Source organism: Heterocephalus glaber, unplaced genomic scaffold (assembly GCF_053883595.1).
Source record: "Heterocephalus glaber isolate CG9 unplaced genomic scaffold, H.glaber_assembly_v1.0 deba00000331, whole genome shotgun sequence".
In the NCBI taxonomy this organism is placed as follows: domain Eukaryota; kingdom Metazoa; phylum Chordata; class Mammalia; order Rodentia; family Bathyergidae; genus Heterocephalus; species Heterocephalus glaber.
In genome coordinates, this window is record NW_028258142.1 from 22,617,377 (window position 1) to 22,637,059 (window position 19,683).

At 39.6% G+C, this 19,683-nt stretch overlaps 1 protein-coding gene and 1 non-coding gene across 2 annotated transcripts in view; both read left to right on the forward strand.

Annotated features, from left to right (window-relative positions):
* Positions 1 to 1,522: 1,522 nt before the first annotated feature.
* The window catches only part of Cplx4 (complexin 4), a 31,971-nt gene continuing 13,810 nt past the window's right edge, over positions 1,523 to 19,683 (forward strand). The window contains exons 1-2 of the mRNA XM_004858424.2: positions 1,523 to 1,881; positions 7,801 to 7,888. Coding sequence (XP_004858481.1) covers positions 1,715 to 1,881; positions 7,801 to 7,888 — 255 coding nt within the window. The 5' untranslated portion in view covers positions 1,523 to 1,714. The remainder of the gene's footprint in view (positions 1,882 to 7,800; positions 7,889 to 19,683) is intronic.
* LOC147830058 (U6 spliceosomal RNA) lies at positions 5,784 to 5,892 on the forward strand. The gene has a single exon (XR_015445070.1). It is a non-coding gene; the product is annotated as a U6 spliceosomal RNA (small nuclear RNA).

Genomic DNA, 19,683 nt, shown 5'->3' on the forward strand with positions numbered 1-19,683 from the left:
TTTTGGGATTTCACTTTCAGAACAAAACTATTTCAGAGGACAGGACTTCAGCAGGTTCTCCTTTTCTTTGGAAAAATAAAAGTATTTTTAATGCCATGAAACACCTGTTCAGTATTTTGTAAAGGAAAATTTCTGTGTGCTGTACTAGAAAAACAAAAAACAATAGAAACCTAGGACTTCTCAGTCTATAAAGTGTTATAAAACCATAATTAAAAACATCCCTCAATGGAGATGAAAGTTTATTATAAATGGAATTTTGGGATGTTTTGAATGTGGTAAGTTTCAAATAACCACCCTACAGTGAAAGTGAAGATAAGTATTAATGTACATCCTCAATCTGAAGGCGCCAAGTAAAGTTTATATTTCACCTTAAATTATCTTTGTCTTTCCTATTGACATGTTAGCATCATTTTAAAATAGATTAGTAAAAATAGAAAGAAGACCTTAAAAATATACAAAGCAAGCATTTTAAGTAAAAATACAGATTTTTTTCAATTCCATACAATTGGAGGTTGTCTTTTTTCTAAGAGGGCTCATGACTTCTGATAAAATAATGAGCATAGGTTACAAATAGGTTGCAGCTCTTCTCTCCCACACCTTCCTCTCCTGGAATGCTTTAATTAGAAACATATTAGTGTAGATTAAAGTCTTAGCCATTCCCAATTCTTACCTTGACCTGACGAAAACCACACCAGAGAGAATGTGGTGCATTATAAAATACTGTCAAGTTGTATCCAGCTACACTTGGGAGCTTAAATAGAGCACCCAGCAAGTGGACCGTAAAGGAAGAAGTGACCCAGTGCATACTGCTGATTTGACTCCCAGAAGAACTTACCTCTGGATCAGAGCCTGAAGGTGTCAATCATGCCCTTTTCAGGTAGATGAGTGGCACTTCTGTTTGGGACAGGCTAAGCTCGCCTTCCAGTATGAAGTAAGGCCCTGAGCTCACCCTTTAGAGCTGGGTTGTACATGTTTGTGTGGGACACAGTCATCATTAAAGTGGGACAAAATTCAAGCAAACCAAAAAGCAAATCTTTGCATAGTACTTTGCTTTCAATGAGATAAAATATGGACCAGGAGGTTTATTTTTGCTGAATGAAGCATTCTGTATTTTGAATCTCACTGGACTCAGTTTTCAACAGGATCATGTGCCCAACAGCTGGAATTTGGAAATTCTGTAGCATCTATATAATCAGTCAGTTCTGATTAAACTGCAGCAAGGCTCTTGGTGGAGGTCTACTGCATATATAATTTAAAATTTGGGGACTGGGGTATAGCTTAGTGGCAGAACTCTTGCCTAGAATGCACTAAGACACTGAATTCAATCCTTAACCTTCAGCACTTAAAAAAAAAAATTTAGAAATGGTGGATAGGAGCAGAAAATATGAGTGGTTTTCTCCCTGTGAAACCAGCTGAGTGTATGAATCAGAAGGTAGTCAGTTGCATCTGATAGTGGGCTTTAGTAATTGGAACCATCTGCCTCCATTCTAAGCATACTAAGGCATTCACCAGTCTAATCCAGCTTACAGCGGACAAACTACTCTTCCTATCATTATGCCCTCAAATAGAAGAGGCTGTACAAAATCCCTTGCTGCTAAATGTGCTACTGTCACTGAAGATATTTGGAGGTTTTATCGGGATTGTTTGATAAGGGGTGGGTTTTTTTGTTTTCAGGTTTTATGAGTTTTATTTGTAGTCTTCTAGGGCAGAGACAATGGCTTTCTTTGTAAAAAGTATGATAAGTAACCAGGTAAAGAATTTAGGATTTGGAGGTGGGGCTGAAGAAAAAAAAGAAGAAGGAGGCACATCCGACCCAGCAGCAGCTCAAGGGATGACTAGAGAGGAGTATGAGGAATACCAAAAGCAAATGATTGAGGAGAAGTGAGTACTGCAACTTCATTTCCCTTTGAAAGCAAGGGAAATCCATTCTACACGTACCTTCTTCAGCTCCCCAGCTTATTTCTCTGTGCTTTTTAGGATACTTTCCGTCTGACTGTTTAGCTCTAACCTGAGAAAATTTTATTTAAGTAAAGTGAACGATTCCATAGCATCCATGGCACCTATGTGCTACTTGTATAAATGGAAGTAAAAAATACAAATTAATCTATATGTTATTCTTAAAGCAGCTTAACATTTCCTGGCCGAGGCATGTTTTAATTTATCTTAATTTAATTGTTCAAACAAAAAATGATGAGTCTAACTGTCTTTGTAATCCTTCTTAAATTCACCTTCCTACCAAATAGGAAGTTTTCAAATTGTGAGAACTAAGACTTTCTATCTAGAAGAGAGGCTAAAAACATATAGTGTAACCTCCTTAATCTTGCATAAAAAAATCAAAAAACACACCATGACAGTTTTGTCATAGACGTAGTTATCAGACTCTGAAAAATTTATGGACTGCTTATTGCAAAAATGTTAACATAAGGAAAAATAGAATAGTATGATGCATGCTCCAAAATACTGGTGACAAAAGTCAACAGTAAACATCATGCCATAATTGCATTTTTAAAATAAAGTACAGTTGGGCTGGAGATCTAGCTCAGCAGTTCCGGTGCCTGCCTCACAAGTATAAGGTCCCGAGTTTGATCCCCAGTACCAAAAAATAAAAAAATAAAAAATAAAATAAAATAAAGTACAGTTATCATGATACTTCCCCCTAAATATTTTAGGGCTGTGCTTCTAAAAATAAGAGCATTGTCCTAGGTATATAAAATGTAATAAAAGTAAAATATGACTACTGTAACATTTTGGTTGGGTATGATGGAATATGAATATCACCAATAATTTGTCACTATTCAAAGACTGTTAATAAGCATAAATTTAAAAGCTTTAAGTAGAATTAAGAGTATTTAATAATCAACTAAGAAGTACATTGAAGTGTCAATGTACCCTTTACATTCATCATATGCTACAAAAGAAAAGTATTTATTTTTGCTACCATGGCTATTTTGCTAACAATCAATTATAGTTGCCTAAGTCTTATCACTAAGATGATTATGGGTGAAAAGTTTAGTGACCTGGAGGAAATTAAGAAAGTACAAAACATACATTTAGTAGAAACCTTGTCTATTGTATTTTTCTAAAAGAAATCATGGCTTCTAAACTACCTAGAATTCATTATGCTTTGTTCTGCAGTAAATTCAGTTAAAAATAAAAAAAGAAAGAGAAAAAAGGAAAGAAAGAAAGAAAGAAAGAAAGAAAGAAAGAAAGAAAGAAAGAAAAATGCAAGTGAAAAAACGATGTTGGTGCCAAGATAAAATTTGGACAAAAGAAGCAACATTCTTTGAGTACTGGCCTGCTTTGCCTATGTCTGTACAAGAAAAACAAGTACAATGAAGAGAGAGTAGAGCAAAAGCATCATAAAGTTTCAGTTCAAGCAAGCTAGTAAAAATAGCCAGGAGTTCAGATTATATACATGATCATGCAAAAATATCATTTAATAAGGCCAGACAATAAATCATAGATGTGGCATCTGTTTGATTAACGTCTTAGCTTTCCTTAATTTTATATATGGGCAGATCAAAGCTCAAAATAGCCAAGTCATATGGTTGATCTGTAGAATGGGTTGTCTGCGCACTGCTTGGCTTTGTGTGTGTGTGTGTGTGTGTGCATGTGAATATTATAAATTTATTTAGGCTCCTAATTTAAGAACAGTGGTAAGACAGCGTGGCAGTCTGCTTCCCCATGGCAGGAGGGAGGACCTCTCACCCATGGCTTGAGTTTTTAGGATCTTTATTACCTAGAATACAGTATGAAGAAGTAGGCATCCAGATGCCTGCTAATCACAAGATAGAGAGAGCTATACTGATAGTGCAGTATATACAATAACAAAAACAAATATTAGCAAATAAAAGCCTCTAAACCTATCCCCATCATTTTTATAAAAGTAATAGTACTGATTCTACCAATTGTAAATGAAAAAAAAAAAAACCACTACCTAACAATGCCCTTTACTGCACATTCATGTTTATTTTCCTTTTATGACTAGATGTTCTTTTTCTCACTACTGACAACATTGGTCCTGAAAGAGGCCTATACCTAAATAGAAGATTCAGGAAAGAAATTCTTGGACAGAAAATAAAACAACAGTCTGTTGACTCTTTTATTCTACATGGCTGTATAGAAGTGCTCCTCTTGTGATGGTTCAACATGTTTTGGATCCCCTCACTATGGGCCTGGATCTGTGAGGGATGTACTGAAGTAGAAGACATGGGTTTTCTTTTGCAGAAATGTATACTGTACTTGAGGGGAGTAGCTCCATATTGAACAGTGCAATCAGCTTTTCTGAATAATTTCTAAACTATCTCTGGATGATGGAATCTGTGTGGCATTAGGATTGACAATGAATACAGTTATTTGATTTTCAACAAAAGTACCAAAATACAAGTAGGAAATGAAAGTTAGTTCAACAAATGGTACTGAAATAACTGAAAAACACCCAACTTTCACCTCTATTGTATACTACACACAATAATTAATCTGATATGCATCATACACCTAAATGTAAAAGCTGAGACTATACAGGTTCTAGAACAAACAGAAGAATATTTTTGCAACTAATAAGTGAGTTTATTGTGACTCAGGAAGTAATTATCATAAAGTTTTAGTTTGATAAATTACTCTATCAAAATTTAAACTGTTGTGCATCAAGGATGTTAAGAAAATAAGTAGGCAAGACACAGAGTGAGAGAAAATACTTGCAAAACATGCATCTGAAAAAGGACTAGGATCTAGGACATATGAAGAACTACAATTCAATAATAAAATCAAAACAATGAGCAAAAGAATTGAAAAACTTCACAAGTATATAAATACACATAGCCACTTAGTTCATGCAAAAAAAGCTCCTTAATATCATGAGTTATTATGGAAATGCAAAAAACATAAAAACAAGGTAAGTCACTACTACACACACACACGTGCGCACACACACACACACACACACCAGAATGGCTAAAATTAGACACAAAGTATCAAAGGTTGGCTAAAATGTGAAACCACTAGAACTCTTGTCCCACTTAAGAGATGTAAGTGCAATCACTTTGGGAAAAAGTTCAACTATTTCTTATAAGACTAAACATACTTGGGCCAGGGATTTAGCTCAGTGGTTCCGCCGCCTGCCTTGCAAGCAGAAGGACCCAAGTTCAATCCCTGATACCAAAAAAAAAAAAAGACTAAACATACTCAATTAAATTATCCTACAACCCAGTAAATCCATGCCTAGATATTTACCTAAAAGAAATGAAAATATGTGTCCATAAAATATTTGTTCAACAATGTTCATAGCAACTTTATTTACCATCACCCCAAATAGCCAATAATTCAAGTGTATATCAACACGAGAATGAATAAGTGGTGATGTATTTGTACATAAAATACTACTCAGGAAAACAAGGAATACAGTAGTGATAAATGAAACATGTATGAATCTGAACATTTTCTGTGCTGAGTTATAGAAGCCTTACAAAGGAGAATAGAATGTATATGACTCCATTTACATGAAGTTGTAGAAAAGGCAAAAACCTGTCTCCAAAGGATGGTAATTGCCCTACAACCTTGACAGGGTTTGATCAGGAGTGGAGATGAAGGAATTTTATCAGATGGGAATAATGTTTCATATTTTTATAGGGGTTTGGGTTACACAAGATTTTAGGGAATTGTATGCAAATTTTGCCTCAAAAAGAAAGAGGAACCATAAATAAATAACGATATGCATATTGACATGTTTGGGGAAATGTATTGATTTCTACAACTTTGAAATACACCAAAAAGTAGCATGGATAGTGCTTGCTTTGGCAACACATATAATTAAAATTAGAACAAAAGCCGAGAAGATTAGCATGGTCCCTGGGTAAGGATGACATACAAATTTGTAAAGTTTTTCATGTCTTTAATAAAAGAAAGATGATAGGATACAGGAATGTAGACTTTGTGGAGATGGGAAGAGACCCTGGGGATGGGAGGAGAGGCCAAAACAGGGAGAAGAAGGGGAAATAAAAATGATTAAGATGTAATATGTATATTACCAATTCCCCAAGGTGAATGTAATTGGTATGCATTACAAATTTATACCTATAAATTTTAAAAGTAAGGTAGATAAATCGATGGAGGATAGATAAGTGATAAAAATGTATAGTGAGATGCAAATTGTAGAATTTAGATGATGGGGCTTTGACTGTATAATTCTCTCAAATTTTTGTATGTTTGAAAGTTTTTATAATAACATAATGGGATGGGGGAAGGGTCTGCCTCTTACTTATGCCACAGGTCATTAATCTCTTGGACAAGTCACTTTTTCCTATTTTCCTCTGAAAGCTAGAAGGCTGAACCCAGACTAGATATTGTGCAGGTGGAATTGAACTCAGAAAGCACCTGAGCCCAGGATCCAGTAGTTCAAGCTGATTGTTTGCTCCTCTGCAAACATTCTGTGTAATCATTAAGATTATTTTAAAACTTGAAATCAGGAAATAGCCAATTTTCATAAAGAAAATAAGATATTTTTATCCAAATATGCTTCATCCAACACACGAGCAGAAATCCTACCAGGCCTCACTTACACCTAAACTGGGAACCAGAAGGCTGCTGAGAAACCAGGAGCTCTTCCTGCCTCTTGCTATTGCTTCTAACCTGCCTGACACCTTTGTTCTTTTCTCAGCAGCCATCTTTCTTTTCTGTACTCTCTTAACCAGACCATCTGGCCAGTGGAAAATAGCAGCCAATGGCTTTCAAGTTCACCTGTTACAGTTCAGCCACCCCTTCAAGTCTGTCTTTCTCAGTCTCAATCCCAAATTCCAAAGCAGATTTAATTTACCCAACTTGGTCTAACCCAAAACAGCTAGAGGGCAAAGCCACGTGTACAAATGGAGCTACCAACAATGTACCTCTATGGGCATCTAGGAATGGAAGCAGTTTTTTTAAGCTTTCCAGGCATCTCCAAAGATGTATGCATTTGTCTGGATCATCACAAGCAAGGGAATCTGTTTCTAACTAGAATAATCATGAGCCCAATTAGGTCATCCACAGAGTAGCATCCCAGTATGGCATTATGGAAGGAAATCTTCTCTGCTTTGTTTGGGGGTACTTTCTTTTAACTGGGAATGGAATGCTGCCTAAATTGAGGGCTGGAATGAGTGACAATAAAGGGAAACAGCTTTTTAACAAACAGTATTATCACACACACACCCTCCTTGTAATTAGTGCATGCAATAATAATAGAGTAAGGGGTTTTCCTGTGCTATTTTCATAAATGTATATAATAAACCTTCATCATATTGAAGGGAAACAACTTTATATTAATCCCCAAATACCACGGTCCTCCAAAGGATGTCCTGATGCTGGATACAATAGTTAACACTGTTTTTGGTTCCCTAAGAGTTACTCGGGGTGGGGGGATTTTTAGAAATGCAGCTTCCCCTCCCCTGTCCCAGGCGTTCTGTTTGAGCAGAACTAATATCAGGCCCAGGAAGCTGTCTTTGTCACAAGAATCCTGAGACAACAGGTTTTATGGCACATGGTCCATGGGCAGCTGTGTCAGGAGTCATAACCCTGGTTGTCCAGTTACATCACAAAGAGATGCCCAGTCCCAAGTTGCCTTTGGGATTTAGGTATGTACTAGGTGATGAGAGTAGGGCAATGGAAGAGCAGAAATTTGGGACATTGTGAGAAAATTCCACACTTCCCAGGTGTCTGCCAACAATGGGAGCTGAGATATGTCCCAGGATCCAGCTCCTCTGAACAGTGGCTGGAATGTCCTGAATCTCCATGTCTTTATGATCCTTTATTTTATTCTTTAACTTTTAGGATGGAAAGAGATGCTGCATTTACACAAAAAAAGGCAGAGAGGGCATGCCTCAGAGTCCACCTCAGGGAGAAGTACAGGCTCCCCAAGGTAAGACATTCTGAACATAGAGATGTCTCATCATTTCCTAATTAACAAAACACAGGGAATGTTTAAATATCATCAAAGGCTCATGCATGTGAATATATATATATTTTACATATTTGATATGGTGAAAAGAGCATTCAACTGGGAGTTCATAAAAGCTAGACTCCAGTTACTCAACCTCTATAATTCCATTTCCATTGAAAACATGAAATCAGGGCCAGGGATTTAGCTCAGTGGTTTCACTGCCTGCTGAGCAAGTGCAAGGTCCCGAGTTTGATCCCCGGTACCAAAAAAAAAAAGAAAAGAAAAAGAAAAGAAACCATGAAATTATACCTATGGATGACATTTTTATGTAAATATATCTAAAGAATACATAAATACACAACAGGGATAATCGTGATAGCTGACATTTGTTGAGCTCTTTCTAGGTAACAAGTACTGTACTTTGCATAGATTAATTCATTTAGGTCCTATTATCACCTCTATGTTATAGCAGAGAAAACAGAGCCAAGTAAATAGCTTCCTACCATAAATCTCACAGCCAAAAAGGCAGAGCCCAGGGTCTTAATTTCCAAGATATTCTGTCTCTATTTAAAAGAGACAATCAATTGCTTATTTTGGGAGATGTCATAGTAGTGATGATTGTCACCCAGTACCATCATATCCATGTCAGGGCTGGCTGACAGGATGACCATCTATAAGCTGTGGCCTTGTAGCTAGCTTGCCACTGGGAAGAGGATGCATGGACATAGCCCAGATGTACTCTTCAAGGTCTCATATCCAGCACAACAGAAAGCCAAGCACTTTGCTACTCTGGCTCATTTCTTCTGTTCTCATTCCCAGTCATCACCTAAGGGGCCAGGCAGCTCCTCTAAATGCTTCCTCCTTCACCTGCTGGGGTAGGTGTTTGACTTCAAATTAAGGTGCAAGCTGGGGGGGGTGGCGCACACCTGTAATCCCAGCACTCGGGAGGCTGAGGCAGGAGGATCACCTCAAGTTCCAGGGGTGCATAGTGAGTTCAAGGACAGCCTGAACTACACATCAAGACCCTGTCTCAAAACAAAATCATATTCTAAGGTGCACCTTCCTTTAGAGAGCATCTTCCATCTGGATAAGCCAAAGGAAAAAAAAAAGTTTCCTCCAAAGTGCAGTATCCTCTCCCAAGAATGAGAGCCACTTCCAAGTCTGGGTGGTTTAGAGTGTCATGAAGTCAATTCCTTCACTGGGACCCCTGCAGATCCTTGGAAAAGCTGCCTTAAGAAGCAACAATCACTAAACAAACAGAGAACCCACTGTCTGTCCATGAGAGGTCACTGGTAAAATCAATAAAGATCCCCATCCTGCGGGAGAGGTTGACTCCCAAGACAAACATGGAACACAGAGCTCTCAGTGAGAAGAGGAAAATTTACAATAAAATGTAAAATCATTTTCATGTGCAACCAATGAAATGAATTGGGAAGAATGCCTTGCCCCCCTCCCCATTGACCTTTATTACTTTTGTCCACTATGCTTGCATTTTGCAAGAGGGATGCTCTTCATTCTAATTGTCTAGTGCATTTCTGAAACTCTTTGAGATGTTACTGTCTGGCTGGCAATGTGACCTACTCTAGGCAAGGAGCCTGAGTTAGATTCCCTGGCCTCCCCACTTGGCACCATCTGATATAAGCACCAAAATCTTATTTAGGGTGAAGCAAAAGTCAAACACACACATACACACACACAATCTTCCACAAAAGTTGGGCTTTTTGAGGCTTTTCTTGACAATTACTGTTACCTGTCTATTGGGATCTAAGGAGAATTGTGTTTCAATTCTGGTTCTGCCACTCTGACACAGTACAACTTCAGCTGACTTTTAAGAAACCATCATATGAGCTCAGTCTCCTCATCTACAAAATGAGAGCAATGACACCTAACCTCATAGGGTAAAGCCTTGTCTGAAATGACACAAAGGGCCTCGTGCAGCACCTGACAAGTGGTAGGTGGTCAATGATAGCTCTGATGTTGCTGATCTGATCTAATTTCTTTTTTTTTTTTGCACTTTATTAAATTCTTTTATTGGTACATTGTAGGTATACAACACAATTACATTTCTCATTGGGAATTGTACCTTTGCATAATGCATCTTGGTTCTTATTTTTTCCCCATTCCTAGCCCTCCCTTCACCCCCTCCACCCTTCCCTATTTACAAAGACTTTATTTCCATTTTTTCCATTTCTTAGCATTTTTCCTTTCCCTTCTTTCCTTTCCCCTGCCCCTCCCACTACCACTACCCCTTTGGACCTTTTCTTCCTATTTTGCATTATCGATTATTCATTCTAATCATTAGTACATTTTAGGCATACAATATAATGACATTCATCATTGGAAATTTGCACCTTTACATAGTCTCTCTTGGTTCTTATATTTCACCCTTGCCCAGCCCTCCCTTCAACCCCTCCAGTCCTCCCTATTTACAAAGATTTTGTTCCTATTTTTCCATTTTCTCATATTAATCTCATTCCCTTCTATCCTTTCCCCTAGCCCTCCCACTTCCTTCCCCTTTGCCCCTTTTCTTCCTATTTCACATGACCTATTATACATTTAGTCCTTATTTACACTTTCAGTTTCTCACACCAGAGAAACTATTCGGAATTTATACATGTGTATCCTATTTATTTCACTTAAGAGTATTGCCTCAATGTGCATCCACTTAGCTGTAAATGTCTCTAATTTCTCATTTTTTTATGGCTGAGTAGTACTCCATTTTATAAAGAAACCACATTTTCTTTATCCAGTCTCCAGTTGATGGGCATTTGGGCTGTTTCCAAGTTTTAGCTATCACAAACTGTGCTGCTATGAACATGGGTGCACATGTATCACTGTGGTATGATTCTTTTAATTCTTTGGGGAAGATCCCCAGCAGTGGAATAGCAGGGTCAAGTGGGACTTCTAGTCCTAGTCCTTTGAGATATCTCCATACTGATTTCCACAGTGGTTGCACCAGTCTACATTCCCACCAGCAGTGGAGCAGGGTTCCTCTTTCCCCACAGTCCCGCCAGCATTTGTTATTGGTGGATTTCATGATAGCAGCCATTCTTTCTGCAGTGAGGTGGAATCTCAGTGTTATTTTCATTTGCATCTCTCGAATGACCAGTGATGTTGAACATTTTTTCAATTATTTATTTGCTATTTCTACTTCTTTGTCTGAGAAATGTCTGTTTCTTTCAGATGCCCATTTTCGGATTGGGTCTTTAAATGTGGGAGGTCTGATCTTTTTAAGTTCTTTATAGATTCGAGATAGTAGACCTTTGTCTGAGGAAGAGCAGGTGAAGATTTTTTCCCATATTGTGGGTTGTCTCTTCACATTGTTGGTGGTTTCTCTTGCTGTGCAGAAGCCTTTTAATAAGAAGAGATCCCACTTGTTGATTGTTTGTGCTAGTTCACAGGCAACTGAGGTTTTGTTCATAAAATCTTTTCCTACATCAATGTCTTCAAGGGTTCTACCTAACCTCTCTTCCAACTGATTCAGAGTTTCTATTTTAATATTTAGATCTTTAATCCATTTTGATTTTAGTTTAGTGCATGGTGAAAGATATAGGTCTAGTTTTAATCTTTGGCAAGTTGAAGCCCAATTTTTCCAGCACCATTTATTAAAGAGGCTATCTTTCCTCCAGTGAGGGTGTTTGGCTCCTTTATCGAAGATGAGATGGCTGAGTGTGTCTGGCATTGTTTCCGCATCTTCTAATCTGTTCCACTGGTCCTCAAGTCTGTTTCTTTGCCAGTACCATGCTGTTTTTATCACAGTAGCTTTGTAGTACAGTTGTAGGTTGGGGATTGTGATACTCCCTGCCACATCTCTGTTATCTAGATTTGCTTTTGCTATTCTGAGTCTCTTCTTGTTCCAAATGAATTTTTGGATTGTTTTCTCAAGGTCCATGAAGTATGCTTCTGGGATCTCAATTGGAATTGCATTAAATCTATATAGCAGTTTTGGAAGTATGGCCATTTTCACTATATTAATCCTTCCTACCCAGGAGCAGGGGATGTCTGTCCATTTTCTGATATCATCTTCAATCTCTCTTTTCAGAGTGCCATAGTTTTCAGAGAAGAGGTCTTTGATTTCTTTCATTAGGATGATTCCTAGGTATTTCAGTTTTTTTGGATGCTTTTGTGAAAGGAATTATTTGCCCTGTTTCTCTCTCAGTGAGTCTGTCATTTGTGTAGAGGAAAGCTATTGATTTTTGTGTGTTGACCTTGTAACCAGCTACTTGACTGAATTTGGTTATTAAGTCTAGAAGACTTTTGGTGGAGTTCTTGGGGTCTTCTATATAGAGTATCATGTCATCTGCAAATAATGACAACTTGACTTCTTCATTTCCTATCTTTATTCCTTTTATTTCTTTCTCTTGTCTAATTGCCATGGCTAATGTTTCCAGAACTATATTGAACAAGAGTGGTGATAGTGGACATCCTTGTCTTGTTCTTGATTTGAGTGTGAAGGATTTCAGTTTTTGACCATTTAGTATGATATTGGCTGTTGGTTTTTCATAGACGGCTTCTATCAGTTTGAGGTAGAGACTAACTATTCCAATTTTTTGTAGGGTTTTTATGATAAATTCCTGTTGGATTTTGTCAAACGCTTTTTCTAAATCAGTTGAGATGATCATATGGTTTTTCTTCTTGGCTCTATTGATATAGTGCATTACATTGATTGATTTGCATATATTGAACCATCCCTGCATCCCTGGGGTGAATCCCACTTGGTTAGGGTGTACGATCTTCTTGATGATCTTCTGCATTCTGTTTGCCAGTATCTTATTAAGGATTTTTGCATCTGTGTTCATTAATGAGATAGGCCTATAGTTCTCCTTTTCAGTTTGATCGTTCTTTGCTTTGGGGATCAAGGTGATGCTTGCTTCCATGAATGAATTTGGGAGTATTGCTTTCCTTTCAATTTCATTGAAGAGTTGAAACAGTAATGGCAGTAGTTCCTCTCTAAATGTCTTGTGGAATTCAGCAGTGAAGCCATCAGGGCCCAGGCTTTTCTTAGTTAATAAGTTTTTAATTACATTTTCAATTTCATTGGTTGATATTGGGTTGTTCAGAATTTTTAGGTCTTCTTCGTTCAACTTTGGAAATTCATATGTATCTAGGAATCTGTCCATTTCTTCTGTGTTGTCCATCTTATTGGCGTATAGGTTCTGGAAGTAGGTAGTGATGATCCTCTGGATTTCTGCTGGGTCTGTTGTCATTTCACCCTTTTCATTCCTAATTGCATGGATTTGGGCCTTTTCTTTCCTTTTTCTGACAAGGTTGGCCAAGGGTTTGTCAATTTTGTTGATTCTTTCGAAGAACCAACTCTTGGCTTCATTGATTTTTTTGGTATTGTTCTCTTAGTCTCCATTGCATTGATTTCTCCTCTGATCTTTATAATTTCCTCCCTTGTATGAGCTCTGGGGTTGTCCTGTTCTTCTTTTTCTAGAAGCTTGAGCTGCAGCATTAGGTTGTTTAATTGGGCTCGTTCTATTTTCCTAATATGCGTATTCACTGCTATGAATTTCCCTCCTAAGACTGCTTTCATTGTGTCCCATAGATTCCAATATGTTGTATTGTCATTGTCATTTAATTGAAGGAACTGTCTGATTTCTTCTTTAATTTCCTCTGTGACCCATTGGTTATTCAGAAGTGTGTTGTTCAATTTCCACGTGCTTATGAAATTTTTTGTTTCTTCTGCTATGGATCTCCAATTTCATTGCACTATGGTCTGATAATATACAGGGGATAACTTCAGTTCCTTTGCATTTACTTAAACATGTTCTATGTGTGAGTATGTGGTCTATTTTTGAGAATGACCCATGTGCAGCTGAGAAGAATGTGTATTCTGATTATGTGGGGTGGAAGACTCTGTAAACACCTGTTAAGTTCATTTGTTCAAGAGTTTGATTGAGTTCTAGTATTTCATTACTTATTTTTTGTCTAGCTGATCTACCTATTTGTGACAGTGGGGTGTTGAGGTCCCCCACTACAATTGTATTAGTGCATATATGACTTTTCATGTCTGTTAGTATTTGTTTTACATAGTTGGGTGCACTAGTGTTTGGTACATAGATATTTATGATTATCATCTCTTCCTCTTGGATTCTTCCCTTTACAAGGATGTAGTGACCTTCTTCATCTCTCTTAATCAGTGTTGGTTTGAAATCTACTTGATCTGCCAAGAGGATAGCTATTCCTGCTTTTTTGGGGGTTCCTGTCGCATGGAGTATTGTTTTCCACCCTTTCACTTTCAGTCTATGAGTTTCCTTTTGATTTAAGTGTGTTTCTTGCATGCAGCATATTGTTGGATCTTGCTTCTTGACCCATTCTGCCAGTCTATTTCTTTTGATTGGTGAATTGAGACCATTAACATTGATGGTTATAACTGAAACATATTGACTTGTCATTGTCATGACTTTTTCTTTTTGTTGGGTTCTCCTCCTTTACATTTAATTTCTTGTCATGCCAGATGGGTTCATTCTGCTTTGCTTCCTGGGTTTGTGATCCTCAATGTCTGTTCCTAGGATATTGTGTAAAATTCTTTGGAGTGCTGGTTTGGTATTCACCAAGTTCCTATGGTGCTCTTTGTCATGAAAGACATCCATTTTGAAAGATAGTTTTGCAGGGTACATCAATCTGGGTTGGAGGCTGTTTTCTTTTAGGGCTTGTAATATGTCACTCCAAGCTCTTCTTGCCTTGATGGTTTGTGTTGAGAAGTCTGCCGTGATTCTGATGGGCTTTCCTTTGTATGGGATTTGTTTCTTTTCTCTAACTGCTTGGAGAACTTTGTTCTTCTGTTGTGTTTCTGGAATCTTAACAATTATATGCCTATGTGCACATTTTTTTTGATGAAGCCTATTTGGAGTCCTATATGCCTCACTTATCTGTATGTCAAGCTCTTTTCCCCTGCTTGGGAAGTTTTCTGCCATTATTTCTGTGAAGAGATTTTTTATGTCAACTGCACTCTCTCCTGTTTCTGCATTGAGCCCAATCAGTCTTATGTTTTTCTTCTTTGCATCATCCAACAGCTGCTGGATTGATTTCTCATGTTCCCTTTTAATTTTGAAGCAATTTTTCTTTTCCTGGTCACTAATTGCAATCTTATCTTCTATATCTGAAATTCTGTCCTCACATTGGCTCATTCTGCTGTGTAGACTTTCAATGGACTTTTTCATCTCCTAGAAATCTATTTGCATCTGTTTTATGGATTCCATTTGTTTCTTATGTTGGGATTCCATCATGTTCCTGAGCTCCTCTGTAGATTTATTAATCATGTCTTGCACTAGGGGCACAATTTCTCCTATTATCTGAGAAATTATTTCTGATTTCATTTTTTCCAGATCCCCTTTTGTTGCCAGTTCAGTGGGTCCAGGTGGTTGAGTATCAGAGTGTTCCATCTCATTTCCCTTTGGGGTTGCTGTAGGTGATCTGGAAGTCTGGTTTTGAGACTTATTTACATGTTTTCTCATTTCGACTGGGGGAGGGGCTGTTGGCATCTGCACGGATTACCTCCTCTGAGCTGGGAGAGGTGGGACAGGGGCTGGGAGCAGCAGTAGGGATGGTGACCCAAAAGCCCTTTCCTGTGGGTTGGGAGCAGCGGGAGGGATGGTGGCCAGGAAGCCCCTTTCTCTGGACCAGGAGCAGTGGGACAGCGGCTCAGAAGCCCCTACCTCTGGGCCGGGAGCAGCGGGACTCAGTTCCATGGTCTGGTGGTCCGGTGTCCTCTGTGTCTTTGTAGTGTGGAACCAGGTGGCTGTACAGAGGAGTCGGGGGGGGGGAGTCCAGTGGATTGTTGCTAGGGTGCGGGCTGATTCGGCGTGTTCCCTGATCTTATTTCTTGACAGTAACAACCAAGGTTGTTGAGGACTGGGTGAGCACATTGGTGTGTATAATCAGTGCAACAACTGGAGGCCCCTGAGCCTCAAGAATCTGAGCTTTGATCTTTTTCTTCCCTAATGATGAGCTGGTGGTGTTTCTCATTTCCATACTCTCAAAAGTGAACACTTTTGGGCTTACCAATGAAGTTTAGATGTTCCACAGAGAGACAGAGAAAGAGAGGAAAAAAAAATACCCAAATCTCTCTACCAAGCTATCCTTTGGGACAAGAGTCTTTCCAAAATAAGTTATGAAAAGAAGAAAGAATTATAGTCATGAAATGTGCAATTCAGATGCTCCCCGAAGATTGTTGATGACTACATCTGAGTGGTCACTGCTCCCCAAAGCCAGCTTGGGTAGGAGGGATGAAGAAAGTAAGTAAATTAACAGTGGAGTTCCGTAGCTTTCTTTGCATGACTTACCCTTACTTGTATGCTCCTTCTGTAGCTGCTTCAAATGCATAATACATTTGAAACTTCACCTGATTGTGCAGCCCCACCTTCGGGAGCCTCCTTTGATCCTACACTGTCACCTGTCACCTCCCGCGCATCACCACCACCACACACCTCTCCATTCTGGAGGAGACCCTGCAGCTCATCTAATAATCTATTGCCACAGCTTCATTTCATTCTTGAAGAAACTGCAGCCTGGGACAGTTGAGTAGCTTTACAAAAACTTACAGCTAGTAAGCCACAAAACAAGGATTGGAACTCGGGCTTCCCAACCAAGAAAAAAGAACAAACAAAAGGATTTGAACACAGCTCCCTCTGTGTCCAGTGTGTTTTCTCTTTCTACTTTTAGTTTTCAAAAGTTGGAGGGCAGTTTTGAACTCCAGCTGGCTTAAAACTGCACTATTAGACACTTGGGACAACCTATTTCAGTGAGATGTCACCAAGTTCCACCCACAGCAGCCAGGGTGCATTCATTTCCTTCTTGTCAGGCAGTTTTCCCTGGGGCTCTGTGGCAGCCTAAATTCCAAATACAATTCAAACACAGACATGAGACTGTCACTTGAAAGCATTCCATATACTTCATTCACTGGTTGCAGAGTTACTTTCAGATGTGGGCCTCCCTGGGGCATTTTAATATTATGGGTGCATTTTGTAAAAATTGATTCTACACACATTTCAAGAATTTGCCCATGGTGTAAAAAGCACTAAAAATGCTAACAATACAACTGCTTGCTTTTTGTAATGCACGTGGAAATTCTAATATAGCATAGTTACCTATAAAAACAGCACTTAATAAAAGCTGGGGAGTCGGGCAGACAACCAGATCATATTCCACTTAGTACATTATCACCAGCTGTGGCTCACTTCCCAGCCTGCAGTGCAGCCCTGCCCTCCAGAGCCTCCTTTGCTCCTGTGCTGTCGCCTGTCACGTCCCTCCCACCCCATCACCATCACCACACCCCTCCCCACCCTCCCCAGAGCCCAGAGCCGGCAGGCTCTGGGCAAGCGGGCCTTTGATAACCCACATGGGGAGAAAGAGCCCTGGGGGATAAATATTTCCCAGGCTAAGATCAACGTCAAAGTGGCAGCTTCCTCCACGGAACAGTTACTCGGTCCTCCGGATCCTGGTTTGACGTTGGAAGGCAGAGCACGCCAGGGCCTAATCCCCGACGCCCCCTGGTGGTTCCCGGAGCCGTGAGCCGTCCTGGTGGTAGCAAGGCTAGGCTGGGGCAGAAATAAATCTCCGGAGGCAAGTTTGTTTCTTCCTTTTAGTGTCCGTTCTTTTGCTATTAAAGATCAGACTGTGGATTTTAGATGCTCCCATGGTATACTGGGCGAGAGAGTTAGCAAACAATAGGGTATTACTGTTTTCCCAGAAACTAGGAGGGTGAGATTCTGATATGACACTAACTGCAGAGGAGTTGAAGGGATTGGAATACTGAGCCTCCAGAGAAGACGACTGGGGAAGTGAAGACCAGGCTTTATTTAAATATTGACTCCGGGGTGGCACGCCTGGGGGTTCTGCAGGGTATGTGGGATTTTGTACAGAAGCTATTCCCAATGGCATCTTTAGGATAACTTCAGAAAACCACTGTGGAAATCTGAGCTGGAGGAGTCAGAGGCCCTGGACTGTCAGAAGATGCTCATCTGTGGCACTAGGGCTGTGATGGAGAAAGTCACAGACTCCTAAAAACCTAAGCAAGTGGAGGGTAAAGTCTGAGAGAGGCAGGCACAGAGTAGCCCACGTGGTCCAGGAGGTCTGGACCAGGTAGAAAGTATTAGGTTGGAAGCTGAGCCACACATTCCTGAGTCATCACCCAGATCCCATCTGGGCTCATGTCAGGAGCATTAGCCACCTCTTGCCCCCAACTGTCTAAATTCTCTTGCTAGAACAAATTTGAATTCCTGCACAACCATAGGACTTTGACTTCATAACACCAGTGTCTGAGTGGTATGTTTTTCATTAAAATTATTTTTTCTATTCAGAAAAGGACATGGCATAGGTGTACACTCAATGTGTAATCCTAGAAATTATGTAAGTTTAAGGACTTGCTGAAGATCACAAAGTTTATTGTGACAACAGGAACTCAAGACTCCTCATTCTTCACCCAGTAATGTTTCACAACCAACCCTTTCTCCTCCTCACACCCTCTCTAAACTGTCTCCCCGATGGTGGTAGACTTTAGAACCTATCACACTGTCCAATAGAGAAAATGATGCTGAGCAGGGAGCAACTGTCACCAGGACTTTAGTGAGCATCTAATAACCTTTCCCTCCCTGCAAGGTCTGCAGAATATGTAGCCCCAGGCCATCTTAGAAAGTCCATATTGGGTAATCAATCATAGAAGTGATATTAACAGTCCCCAGGGAGCTGGATGAATTCAACCCATCTTCTGGCTAACAAGTGATGACTCCCAGGTACCTCATTCACAATTCCCTGAGGTCATCACCATAGCAGTTTACACAACAGCAGGAATCAGTTCTGGATCCTTCTCCATACCAACGCCCAACAGGGAGCAGATTTGAAAAAATATCTTCCTGGGAGCTGTCAGGTCTAATGAGGATCACTATGTCACTTTTTGAGATAAGAACTGTATTTTCTAAAGAAGTTGTTTGGCTAACGTTTCCTATGAAAGAGAGTTTCACTTCATTGCTGACTAGGGAAAGCAAATATGTAATCTTCAAAAAGGAACAGGTTAGGCCCCTAGCCCTCTAGACAATCAGCAAAAGATCTCAATCCAAGTTTATTGTTAACTGTTGATGACATACTACTTGTCATATCCATGTCTTTTGATGACAGCTGCTAATTGCAGTAATCAGATAAATAGCCAAACAAGTGCAGTAATCAGGTTGCAGTAACCTGAAATATACACCTATAAGTGTACATCTGTATCAGCCATGAAAATGTTCATGTACAAATACCGGCCTTATGTCGGTTTCCTGAAGTTTTCCATTACAGGTCACTGGAGGACTTAGGATGCCTAAAGGAATTCAGAATTTTCAAGTTAGATTGGGATCATGTCCACCAATTATTCCCAGCCTGCACCTTCTCTATTGCATCTCCTTAATGAAGAAGGTCACATCTCGCTTCCAACCAGTGCACGCACACAGCACTTTCTTGATGACCATTCTTTTCTAGATATCTTTCCTTCAATGCGCCTGGTTCTCACTCTGCAGAAATCATTTTCCTTCAGCTGTCCAAACTGTCTAAACCCAGCAGAGGTTTTGCATTTTCTTTTAGGGCCTTTTTGCTTTGTTCAGTGCTTCTTTCTTGAAGCTCTCTCTCTCCTCTGCTCCCTCTTTTAGCTCTCATTCTCCTCCAGCTCCTTGTGTTTCTCATGGGTTACGCTTTCCCAGTTGGCCCCCCAAATTTGGAATGTTCCTGGGCGCTCTCTTGGCCAACTCTTTTCCTCCCCCATGTCTGCACATTCTCCCTGGATGGCTGCAGCTGACTGG